The sequence below is a fragment of the Zophobas morio genome, unplaced genomic scaffold (genome assembly GCF_036711695.1).
Source record: "Zophobas morio isolate AGI-343-1 ecotype UQ-CSIRO unplaced genomic scaffold, CSIRO_AGI_Zmor_V1 ptg000021l, whole genome shotgun sequence".
Classification (NCBI taxonomy): domain Eukaryota; kingdom Metazoa; phylum Arthropoda; class Insecta; order Coleoptera; family Tenebrionidae; genus Zophobas; species Zophobas morio.
This window is the reverse complement of record NW_026972126.1, coordinates 7,599,089-7,611,987: the sequence shown is the minus strand read 5'-3', so window position 1 is coordinate 7,611,987 and position 12,899 is coordinate 7,599,089. Positions and strand designations below refer to the sequence as shown.

The 12,899-nt window shown below is 33.8% G+C and overlaps 1 protein-coding gene across 1 annotated transcript; it reads left to right on the top strand.

Moving 5' to 3' along the window:
• Positions 1–2,173: 2,173 nt before the first annotated feature.
• On the top strand, positions 2,174–3,240 carry LOC135132947 (egg-laying defective protein 27-like). Its single transcript, XM_064061165.1, has 4 exons — positions 2,174–2,202; positions 2,254–2,296; positions 2,351–2,718; positions 2,772–3,240. The coding sequence occupies exons 2-4, from the start codon at positions 2,260–2,262 to the stop codon at positions 3,147–3,149; spliced, it is 783 nt and encodes a 260-aa protein (XP_063917235.1). The 5' UTR covers positions 2,174–2,202; positions 2,254–2,259; the 3' UTR covers positions 3,150–3,240.
• Positions 3,241–12,899: the final 9,659 nt, after the last annotated feature.

The following is a 12,899-nucleotide window of genomic DNA, read 5'->3' as shown; positions in this document are numbered from 1 at the left end:
CCCTTAATAATTTAGCAAAATTTTAATTTGACTTGACATTATGGGACTTCAAAACGTGTAATGGTGGTTTGTTTCGGTATGAATGCCTTTGTGCCTTTCAAAAGGTGTTAATAATTCTTTTGTCGTTTTTGAATTATTAATAGATGGCAGCACGTAATGTACCTTTGACATTCCTTTGGACAGGCCATAATCTTTATACTAGTCGGCCATGGTTAAACGAAACCTGCCGACTGGCGCAGGCATAGAGGCGTAGAAAATTCGTTGCGCGGGAAAAGAAACGTTGGTTGCCAACTTAAACTACAACTCTTTAACAGCTTTAACCGTATAAAGTTAGTATATTTTGGATTCTCCGATTGGCGATTGTGAATTCAAAATTTTCCAATCTATCGCTGGAAATAGTATACCATAAACGACACGTACAGCGAATGATATAATCAATAAAATAAAATATAATTAACAACAATTACCCTTTAAATCCATGGTTTCTGTTGTGCACATAACAACACTCAGGTTTTACTTTAATACAAAAGTAAGACATTAATTAAACTAACCAGTTTACCAACAGAACGAACCTATACTCTTCAAAATCAAAAATGTACTGCGCTAGAACGTATTAAACATCTTTGCGTAAAGTGAAGTAACAAAACATTTTCAATGTACTGCTTATCAGAGAGTTTTTTTGTAGAACTCCTAACACAAATGTTGCAGAACACGAAAGTTTTTTATTTTCTTATAAAATAATACTCATATTATTTTCAGGCGGATCAAAATTTTTAGTGAGTAACTGAAATTACCGGGATTACAATTCGTATAAATCAAGCTAAAGTGTCTCAAGTGATATTAAACGTCCACATTTCATTTGTTTCAACTACTTTTAGTCTGATTTTTGTTTTCAGAGCTGCTTTTTATGCAAAATTCAAATTTTTCCTCCCTACTCCCAGAATCCTCCAGTTTTCTGACAAAAATATAACTTACTTCCGGAGAGTGAGCTAAGAAGTACAACAGAAATGATCGATAGATATATGGTAAAACTGGCCTATTCCTCTCAAGCAAAAATTTAATGATATTTAAAAATTTTGATGAGTAAATATGTCTCAAAGTATATTTTATAAAATCATTATAATAACATTCTTCCTTATCTGTGGATTAACAATGTACTCATATTTTTATCTTACGTAATTCATTTTTAAAAAAATATAGAGTGAAGACTGTCACAGTTCAAGGCTAAAATTTAAATTTCCGCGGGTTTTATAATTTTGTGTACATATCTCATTTTGGCGCGATATTAGATGAATTTTTGAAACATAGATTTTAATGGTCTGTTATTGTACAATTTATTTTTAATGTGTTGTTACACACTATTGTTTACGGATTTTAGGAAGAAATTAATGCAAAATTATCATTAAATGGTCATATTTTTGAAGAGATCTTCTTCAAAGCTGCAAAAATATGCTTTGTTAAAAAACCTCTAAAGGCTGCTGTCGAAAAAATCAATAGTCATTACATATGTAGGTACATATTTATTACATATTATCAACATCTATCTTGCTTTAAATTTAGTTTAAGTTGTCCAATCTAGAACTACGTCTGAATTAAAGTATGTACAAAATTTAATAATAATATTAGTAATGATAATTATAATAAGATCAACCCTTAAAATTAAGACTCAAAATAAGATTCTCATGAAAGATGTAGACGTTATCATAAATAAAGAAACCAAATAGACGAAGTTAACAATTAACAGCCAAAGTCATTATAAAAGTAAAAACATGGACCAGTTAAGACGGTTTTTATCTAATATTTGCCTGAACTAAGATATAATGCAGGGTGATTCAAAAATGCTTAAGTTCGAGAAAAATCATCAAAAAATTCCTTACGTCAAATTGATGAACGCTTATAAAAACAAAATATCGATTTGGACAGATAGATTAAAAAAGTGAAAAATTAACCACTGCTATCAGATTTATTTTGAATAATTTTTAAGTTTTATTTAAAAGTTGGTTTTACCTGATATTATTAATTTTCAAAAAAAAAAAATAAATTAATCGAAGCTCTATTAGAAAGCAACTGTATACAAATTAGTTTCAACGAACCATATCACGTACATGCACAGGATTGTTATTTATGGTATAAATAGCAATTTTTCCAACAGCATCGTTAGTAACTTCTCGACTTTCGTACAAGCTAATCCCCTACAACAGCGTAAGTACTAGTAAAAAACCAAAAATTAAGAATAAAATAAATTCTTTGCAGGCAACTATGTCTAGATTTTTTGTTGTTTTGATAGCCATCTTAGGTAAGTCTACTATATTTCTTGCGGTTTTATTTCTCATCAAAATCTTATTTAAAGCGATCGCCGCCGCCAAGCAACAAAAATTGAGAGTGGTTGTCCCAGAACAAGAAACCCAATCCACCGGCCATGTAGGCACCATTCAGTTGTCCGGCGATTATTCGTCTCACGGAGGCAAGAAGTACTCTTCTAGCGCTGAACTCACCAGTTTGGCTCATTCTTCGGCACTTCAAGCCAGAACGGCTGTACAAAATCAGCAAACAGCCGGTGTTCAAGCAGCTGCAGGAGCCCAGAATGGATTCGCTCGTGCCGCACAAGAAGCAGCTCACGCCGCAAGAGTAGCTCTAGTCGCCAAGCAAATTATTGTTCAAAATTTGCAGGCGCAAGTTGAGGACGCTGAACATCAATTGCTAGCTGAACAGGGACAGGTAATTTGAAAATTAACGTATTCTAAAGGTGATTATTTCTTATTGTGTTGTAGTACCAGCAAGCTCTTGAAGCCGCCAGTGCCGCTCAAAACGCCGTCCAACAAAGCCAGCAGCAATTGACTGCCGCTACTGCTGCTCTTGCCGCTGTGCAACAATCTTCCACTCAAACAGAACGTACCGCCTCTGCTGCGTTACAGGCTGCCGCGGCTCAACATCAAATGATTCAAGATGCTCAGCAAAGACTTGGAAGGTTGCATCTTCAATTGGATGAAGCCTTAGCTGGACTAGCTGAAACTCAGCAGTCGGTACAAAGTGCCGCTGCTGCCGCTCAAGAAGCTCAAAATAATGCCGAAGGTTCTGCACTACTGGCAGTAGCAAACAGTGCTACAAATCAAATAAGCGAACATGAGTCAAATCTTTACCATCACTAAACTTCAAACTGGGAGTTTCGCGTTCATTCATTGTGTACATAATCATTGTCATTGTTTGTAATTATTATTTAAATAAAACCATATGTCCCTATTATAATTTATGGTTGATAAAATTTTTAATCACCTAGTCGATGACAGAGTACAAAAGGTATTCTCGTTTGACACCTACTTGCACTTACTTTCACTTTACAAGTTGACACATCTTCGTCATAACTGCATGTTTTAAAAACAATAAACTTTTTATAATGAAAATTTGCACGTTTAAGAAACAAAATAACCAAAGTAGGATTTCGTATTCCCATTAACAGCTTTATTTATTCTTATTTTTATTGTATGGTTTTCTAAATGTAGGAAGATCCTTTGAAAAAATTGGTATTGAGCAGCAAGAAAATATGTAGTTTATAGTGCATTTATGCTTTATACAAAAACATGTTGTAAGTAATAAATGTAATTATAATTATATACACTTCTCATGTTTTTTGCTTGTAGTTTATTGTTATTTCTCTCCAAGTCGCCGGAAGTAAATTACATATGTGCATAAAAATTTACACATTTCGCAAAAAATTATACATACTTCGAAGAAATTTTGTGCATATATACGCGCAAATTTTTACCAATATCAGTGCATACAAATCCGCCCTTTAGTCATCATGATTTTAATACCGACACGAATTCTTATCACAAAGGGTGTTTAGGACATATTGAGAGAGTGTAATAAACAGTTAAGAATTTAGGGATAACCGGTAATTTTTCGACAGGCCAGTCATTCGGGTTTGGTTGATGAATCTAGAGCGGATTTCTGTCGGAATACGGCACGATTATAGGTAGGGACGCTTGCATCCCTAGCAATCAGTAGCGGATGATAATCAATGAATTTAAACATCACTTATTTCATAAATACAATTAACGAAAACTTAATTAGTAAAACGCCTAAGTGAATGAGAACGGGAATTAATGAAATTAAATTAACAATTCGTCGAATGGATCCTAAATATTACAATACAATTATAATAAAAGGAATACATTATTCTAAACGGCAACCAAAATTTTAAGGAGTAAAACTAAACGTAATTAATCGGTTCCAGAATAAGGAAACATTTTAAGTAATCGCTGCAATAAATGTAAAAGGTGACTATAATAAAAAAGAAATTATTCATTGAAAACAAAAGATTTCACTTGCATTAATTGCATTACCCATAAAATAACATTGTGTATATACATATGTGTTTAATCACCACCGCAAAATATTGTTCGAAATTTGTCAAAAACTGTTGTGATTTTTACTAGTAAAAGTTCAGTTCTGAAAACATTTCTAAAATTTTCAGCAGTTTCTGCGTAATATATTACGTGACAGATGCTCTATACAGTATTTTGTGTCCATATGTTCCGTCCAACGTATTCGGTTCGACCATTTTTACTGAAAACATGACAGCGTAACTGCTTAAACGCGTACGGGAAAATTTTTAGTGTGACGAGGAGAATAATTCGTTTAACAATTTTAAACCTACAGAAGAATTATTCTTCCGCACTCTGTACAAACATATGCTAGATTAGCAAAGCATAAAAACAGCACAGTGACGTCCATTTGAACATGAATCAAATATATACCGAAAGACATAGAAGGATGTTTTACGGTTTTCATTCTCAAATCTTTCAAATCTTTTTTTTAGAGACTTCACACAATTTACACAAACGCACCTGCTGCACTGCACATCTTTTAATTTTGGCAAGTTGTTGTAAAACGTATGTTTCTGTCATCGTCCGACACCCTGTATTTACGCAGTATACGTTTTCGTCATTCTTTACATACGTAAATACAGTGTACCGGACGAAGATAGAAACAAACACATACAGGATGTCGTAACTGATATAGTTTTACAACACCTTGTCAAAAAAAAAACTGCCGTAACTTTCAGATTTTTCAAAAAGTATTACTGAAGAGACTTACTGAGTTTGCTAGGTCCTTGTAAGAAGTGTGCCAATCAACCCAGTACATTTCAAAGTTTTTACCATGTTACTCCCAAATTAATAACGTGGTTGCAACTTAGGTCTTCACGAACTGAAAGACGTCTAGAAACGTACCACTTAATTCCTTGCGACAACTAACGTTACAATGGTGCTTTGAAATTCGCTTAGAAAAATTAATTTACGTTATTCTTGTTGAAAACAAGCCGAATAGTATACCAAAAGAATGATGCAAAAATGTAACGGAATATGATCTTAAGAAAATGATAAAAAATATTTATGATAAATAATTTAGTAATTTTCGTTTAGCCATGACAAGGCCAACTTTATCTACATAAACAGAGAGTATGCACAACGATTAGAATTTAAAGATTTTCCTTACTAATTGATCTCCTATATTTTCATCAGTGTACACCGTGTGCGTTCTTGGTTCGGCTCTAAGTTTACAAATTGTTAATTTAATAGCAAGTCTCTCCTGACAGAGAACGAAAAAAAAAACTCATGAAATGTGCATCTAACTACTGTTACAAGCATAATAAAATTTCTCTCAATACATTCTCTGCAGATTACCTTAACAGTAGCTGAGTCATTAAACTTCTCTTAAGTCGCTCATGCGAACACATAACTTCAACAGTTTTTAAACTGTATGATTTATATATTACATAATAAAATCCTATGCTCTGTAAGCATTGTAAATAAGAAATATCTTGCTTGCATTATTACTTTAAACATACTTATTTCTCCAATACCTATGCTTGTGTAATGCTGTACATCGTCAGTGTAAGCTTGAAATGTATTCAGTCGTTCCCAACGTTTGTCAAAAATATAAGATACCATTCTGTATTATCAGTTTTGAAACGAACTGATATTTTAAAATTTTAGAATCAATTACAATATATTTAAATACAAAGAAGCGCCTCTAGTGAAGCAGTCTGAGTTTATAGATGAAGTTGGCCATTGTCATGTAAACCACACCTTCTCGATTTTCAAATGTTTGCGAACATGAATACACATAAGCTTAACAAGAACTCAAAGATACGATTGATTCGGTTCCAAGACTAAGTTTCTTGATGTGTCAAGAAAATCGAGATATATTAAACAATACGCCAGTGTTAAGCGGTAACTAAAATTTCCCTAATTGAACACTAGTTTAGAAAGGTAATCAAGTGGAAATTACGCTGTGATAGACTCTGAAACTGTGCAGACACTAAGGATGAGAAAAGTAAACTTTGACGTTTTAAATTAACAGCATATTTAGATCAAAAACATCTTTTAAATATAATCATTACTAATCATTTCAGGTCCGATATCTTTCAAAGATTTCTGTGACTTCAGTTAATGATAATATTAATTTTCATAAAAATCTAATTCAGTAACACTATAATTACAATTATACAAGATTTTTTTAACATCACTAATAAAATAAAGAGTCGAACATTAACAATCCCTTTATAGAACAAATATTCACCATAACCTTAGACAAATTCTTTATTGTTATTTAGATACTAAAAATTCACATTTTCGTGCTTCTGTGGTAAGCAATTAAAAATTAAAATTTGTATTTCCAACACTCTGTACAATTAACGTAATCACTAAAGAAACAATTAAATGTGAAAGCCACAATGCAAACTTGAATACATTTTTCTTTTGTGGTTGGAACTTTAATTGCATATCCGCAGCGATTTGGGAGAGTAACTTCACGTAATTCTACTAATTTTGTTCTTTAGGCAACATTCCAAAGTTAATTATTCAATCAACGCGCATGTCAGGTACATTAGTTTATTATTTAATTCGGGAAGATATATGAAGATGGAAGAGAAAGGAGAAATTCTATAAATATCTATGTTCGAATAAATACCTACAAAATTTTTAAAAACGTTTTTGAGTAACTGCTTAGTGGTACGTATTTTTATATAATTTCTCTGCAACAAGGAATGAGAAATGCGAGTTTAAGAGCAAGATGAAGCATGTTAATTAAACTGTGAAGTAGAATACGTCGTTTCGAAATATTTCTTGAGATCAAAGGATCTTATTATAATAAGCATATTAAAAATGTGTTGCATGCTGTCTGATGTTCACCAGATTGGAAAATCTCTTTCCTTTTAATAACATTGAATAAACACGGTGCGTCCAGTCTACCTTAAAGCAATTTAGTTAGATTTAAATAAAGATATAATTTTGCATAATTCTACATAATACGTGTTTAAATTTAGAATAAAATATTTGTTCATTAGTATACTATGCTAGACAATTTTTCAAACACATGTAGGTTTTCAAATTTTCACTTCCCATCTCTCCTCGGTCTTTTGCCCTCAATCCTTGCAATTTCTTTTTGTGGGGGTAGATGAAGCAGGCCTCGTTCGACACAGTTGAACAAAACGCCTTTTAAGAACAACAAAAATGAATGGATCAAGTACTGACTACACCCTACTAGGTACACAGAAAATTAACAACACAATACGGACGACAAAATACCAATAATCGTCAAGAATAGAAGATCCAATCGAGATTACGGAGAAGATCCACACAGAGATGACATGAATGAATAAAGCTATAACGCTGCAAACAACAGGACTAAGTCCTAATTAAAGAAGAAAAAAAGAGGTTTTAAGTTGTCTCCACAAGGTCATAACCATCAAGAACCTTTTCACTATTATCTAAAGTCCAGTCCACATCCGAAACCATGGTGGCGCTTGACACTCTCCTTGATTCCAGTATTTTTCTAAAAAAAAGGCAGCTTCATACACGTAGGTATATGTATATGTATGTTTCAGAAAGACCTGCAACGACAAATCTGGCAACTTAATGAAAAAAACGAATATTTCACTGTGATACTCTTTTGGTATATTCTAGGGAACAGTTGGAATTTAAAGGAGGGCGAACCACATTATACAAAATTCTTAAGTCAGTGGGTTATAAACACAGGGAAGTAAATGGTCGCAAAATTCTATGTGAACAAAAACATGTCATTGCAGCCAAAATTACTTTTTTCAGAACATATTTACAGTTTCTAAATTCTTGTGAAAATTTGACTTTCGTGTATTTGGATGAAACATGGATCTATCAAAATGGTTCGTCCATTCGTCGCTGGGTGCACGATACTGATCTAAAAAGCAATCCCACCAAAATTAAAAGTCAAGGATTAAGATTTACTATTCTCCACGCGGGCTGTTCAATGGGGTTCTTGGATGGTTGTAACAATTTTTTAAATTCAAAAAATAACGATAGAGACTATCATAAAACGATTGTAACGATTTTTCAAAATTGGGTAGTTAATCAGGTCATTCCTGCTTTGGCAAAATTGAACCAAAAATGTGTGGTGGTTTTAGACAATGCACCGTATCATTCGGTTCAGTTGGATAAACCACCCACTTTTTCTAGTAAAAAATGTGAAATGCAGGAATGGCTCTTTAAACATAGTGTTGAATTTGACAAAAAAATTTCGAGGAGACAGTTGTGGGATTTAATTAAACCCTTCAGAAACAATAGAAAAAAAAGATATTTAGTAGAAGAGACATTAAGAGAAAGTGGCCATGAAGTTCTTAGATTACCGCCGTACCATTGTCAATAATAATCCAATTGAAATGGCGTGGGGATTTTGTAAGAACTATTACAACAAGCATATAAATTCTCAACCTTCATTAAAAAATAGGGTGGAGAATTTATGGCTTGAGGCGTTTTCTAAATGTACTCCAAGCATGTGGCAAGACTTTTGTAAACATTGTGAAAAGCTTATTTTGGCAGATTGGGAAAAAAATATGGGAAATCGTTCGTACGAATATATACCTCCTTTCATTATTTCGCTAGGTGAGTCTGATTCAAAATCTAAATTTGAAAATGACGGTGATGATACAGATTTTCATAGCGAAATCATGGAAATGGAGTGAATTGTAGCTTATCGAGGGGTGATCTTTTTACGCATCTTTCGTTCTAAATTTACCTAGGTAGTATGTGAAAAACTACCTGACGTACAACAAAATAAGTATAACTTTAGTTAGATCATCCACGTCGTTACTTTGCACCAAATTTTAAGCATTTTCATTTTTCTTCATGGACCTGGAGAAGGCGTATAGTAACGTTCTTATTAATAAGCGTTTGGAAGTACTTAGTAAAAGCAAATAAAGAGCACTTATGTAAGCATTAATAATAGATATATAGATAAATCATTCAATTTAAGGCCGGAAAAATGTTTCAGAAGAGCTAAACCCATTAAAGCACTAGAGCAAGGTTGTTGTCTTTTACCAACCCGTTTAGTAATCTTAGAAAAGTGAAAAAAGAAGTTGGAAGATATGGAAATAGGCTGTTCACAAAGGTCGAAATTTCCATTTCTAAGAAGAGTGGGCAAGCAGAACGAACTGATGATTGAGAATTAAAGATGAGATGCTAAATGTGGCATGCGACAATAGTCGTATTTAGAACCCCCATTCATATAAAAACAATGTTTAAGTGAAATTTTAGTGTTTGTTCCTTACATATGAAATAAACACTTACAAAAAGCTGAATAACTGTTTTAAATAGCGTAAAGTTTTATGCTTTCTAAGAAATGGATACCGTTAACTTGGTCATTGCTACTGAAAACTGAAAATATCGGCAACAATGTTTATATTTGTGGCAATTTTTTTAACCTTTAATTTAATAAAACATAACCTAACGAAAAAAGTTCAGGGAATTTTTATTCTTCTGCATCGAATACCAACAAACTCACTAGATTTTCATGGCCAACCCTACTACTATATAAAAATCGTGAACGGATAATATTTGAGCTTTCTATACTCCCTACGACACAGATGTCTAACGTCGACATGGACGTTTTTATCAACTAGAAGTAAATCGTATTCCCATGCTCGACATTTACTAGAAACTACACTGTAAGAATCACCCTAAAGCCAGACTATTTTCTCTAGCCAAAACCTTTTAAACCATCTTGTATAGTTCGAAGCTCTGCAGCTCATGTACTAACACTGACTCCCTTTCGCCCCCAAGTACTATAACACTATAGACTTACACTCATCTGCAGTTTCAACAAGACCTTTGTTGAACATTATGGCAAGTCTGACACTGTCACTACTCAGAGCGAAATACCAAATTTGCAACATAAACTTTGAAGAATTGAGAACTCTGGACAGAAAGGCTAACATCAGCACAAAGGTGAGTAAAAGTAAATATGGCAGATAAGATATACTCGACATATTCTCCGCACATAGCCTTTTACGTGCGAACGTGCGGTCGCGAAGTGGTTCGTCCAGTGCTCTAGAATTTAGTGCGAATTTTAGGAGAAGTTTTAAAGATCGAATGAATACTGGTGTTATGAACACAATTACATTGAATTGACACTGTCTTTTGTGGTGTTTTTGAATTATTGCCTTATTGGAATTTGGTGAGATTTTTCCATTTTTGTATGTTGTTTCTATTTACTGCGAGTTATTGATAATCGGTAATCGCTATCTTGGTAGTTTTTGTTCAGTTGATTGGGTCGGCGCCCGACCTTCATTATCATTAGCACCTGGCGCTGACCCATAACTGGTGGGTTTACTCTTTTATTGCGCCATTGTACTTATCCTGCTCTGGTACCTGTAATAAGCACTTTCATTATAAATGCGCTGACTTACCTGACAGTTTCCAAGCTCACCTGGAAACGGGAATAGATTTTCACGGGAGGTGTCCTGATTGTGTAAGGAAATGTTTCTGCTTAGACTCTGACTCCAACATTGCATTTCTTGGTGACAAATTTAATCAAATGGTGGATAGCTTAAAGGATGTTTTCTCGGGAATAAAAAATGATCTAATCAGTAACATCGAATACAGTAAAATTACCATACCTCCAGAGAGTAAATATAAAAATACCAAACCTACGGTAATTATTGAACCAAAAAATATTGTTCCAAATTGTACGAAGACGAGGACTGATGTACAAAATGAAATTAAACCCCTGAGGAATCAACTACAAATTTCAAAGTTAGTAAATTCTGGAACAGGGGGTATGTTAATGAAATTAAACTTTCTGAATCTTATAAGATTCGAGAGGCAAAGAGTGTACTACCCCGTCTCAAAATTGTGGGAATTGATGAAATATACAGTGAAAATGAAATACCTGAACTACCTGATCGTTTTAAGAAAACAAATAACACCATATCTGGTTCTAATTCGGAATGCAAAATTTTAAAATTTTTGCCAACTAAGATAAAACTTAATATACATCAATAGTTGATGCAAGTAGATATAAATTCAAACGATCGATTGATGGCTGCAGGAGGAGTTTTTGTAGGGTATGATTATTGTCATGTTTTTGAAGGCCTCGAACTTACTCGGTGATTTAACTGCAGTAAATACGTACATTGGTAGCGGATTTGTCGAGATAAGGTTTCCTGTCCAAAATGTGTTCTTGAGCATATTATTAAAGAATGCCAATCAAATAATTTAAAATGCACCAATTGCGTTCGTCTTGCAGGGAAAGAATGAAAAGGCATGGACAGAAATAATGCTGTTTGGAGTTATTCTTGCCAAATTTATAAATTCGCTCTTGACAAATTTAAGAATGATAACATATGTCTCAGAAGTTTTGGCAGAAAATTGGGACGTGAGTACGGCACATCTAACGATACCATTTCAGGAGAATTGAAAAGAAATGGTCAAAAATACCGGAAAAGAAAGAAATGTCCAAAATATAGACCAAATCAATTGGCACGGATACCAAGATGTCGTCGGCAATTAAGACGAGTTCAAAACTGGCTTAATGATCATCACACCTTTTGTCCCTAAATGCCACAATCCGCCTAATTTACCCCAGTCTCGTCCAATTGAAGATTTTTGGGCACTTTTAGTTCGAAAAGTCTATGATAGAGGATGGTAAGCTAAAAACGAAGAACAATTACGACGGAGAATTTACACAAAAATCAGAGAAATCGATGTTGAGACTGTCCAAAACTTAATGCGAGATGTGCGAAGACAGTTGCGTCTTGTTGAGGAGCATGGACCACTTTATTTAATGAGTTGTTATTTTTGTTCTTTCTAATTAGTATTCTATACGTTGTATACCTACTGTCTTTCGTAAAAATCCAAACGCCTTAAAGGAATTGACTAATGTAACTGAAATTTTCACCAAATGTGTATTAAAATGAACAAAACCAATGATTAAAATAACAGGGCTGAAACTTATGAAATAAAAATGTTATTTAATAATGTGTGGGTCCACCACGATTGTTTATGCAGTCATTAACTCGGCGAGGCATGCTGGAGATGGAATGATTTATTGTGCCTTGTGAGATCTCGTAATAGTAATTTACACAACTAGTTCGGGATAGCCTGCTTCCCGCATGCAAGCTTGTTTGCGGCACGATCGAAGGGAGCAACGTGTTGTGTACAGGGCCGTCACAATGTTGACACTACCCGACTATTTTAAGGTTACCATCGCAACGGAAAGTTAAAATGCACGTGTGCGGCAAGTTCGAACTCCCGCACCCTGGTAAATGTGCGAAAGCCATCAAAAAAGGTCATGAGTTCAAAAATTACTATTATGCATTATTCTTATATAAACTCATTAATAACAGCGTTGACTGTCCTATTATTCTGTCTCAATTATATTTCAATGCAGGTCCTAGGAGTATGGTGATGTTTCCATATAGTTCCTTCGAGAACAGATGTTGCCAAATTTTCACCTATCTCCAATATGTGTCGAATCGGAAATCGAGTACATAACAACATTGATTATTTTTTCTACTTCACTGCGGACTCTCAGGGTTTATAATTATTCACAAATTTAATTCATTTGTTAAGGAATGGTAACTA

Excerpts from the sequence above, each read along its gene's own strand:
- LOC135132947 (XM_064061165.1), top strand. The coding sequence starts at position 2,260 with ATGTCTAGATTTTTTGTTGTTTTGATAGCCATCTTAG. Across the intron at positions 2,297-2,350 it reads TGTTTTGATAGCCATCTTAG|CGATCGCCGCCGCCAAGCAA; the intron begins GTAAGTCTACTA and ends TCTTATTTAAAG. Across the intron at positions 2,719-2,771 it reads TGCTAGCTGAACAGGGACAG|TACCAGCAAGCTCTTGAAGC; the intron begins GTAATTTGAAAA and ends ATTGTGTTGTAG.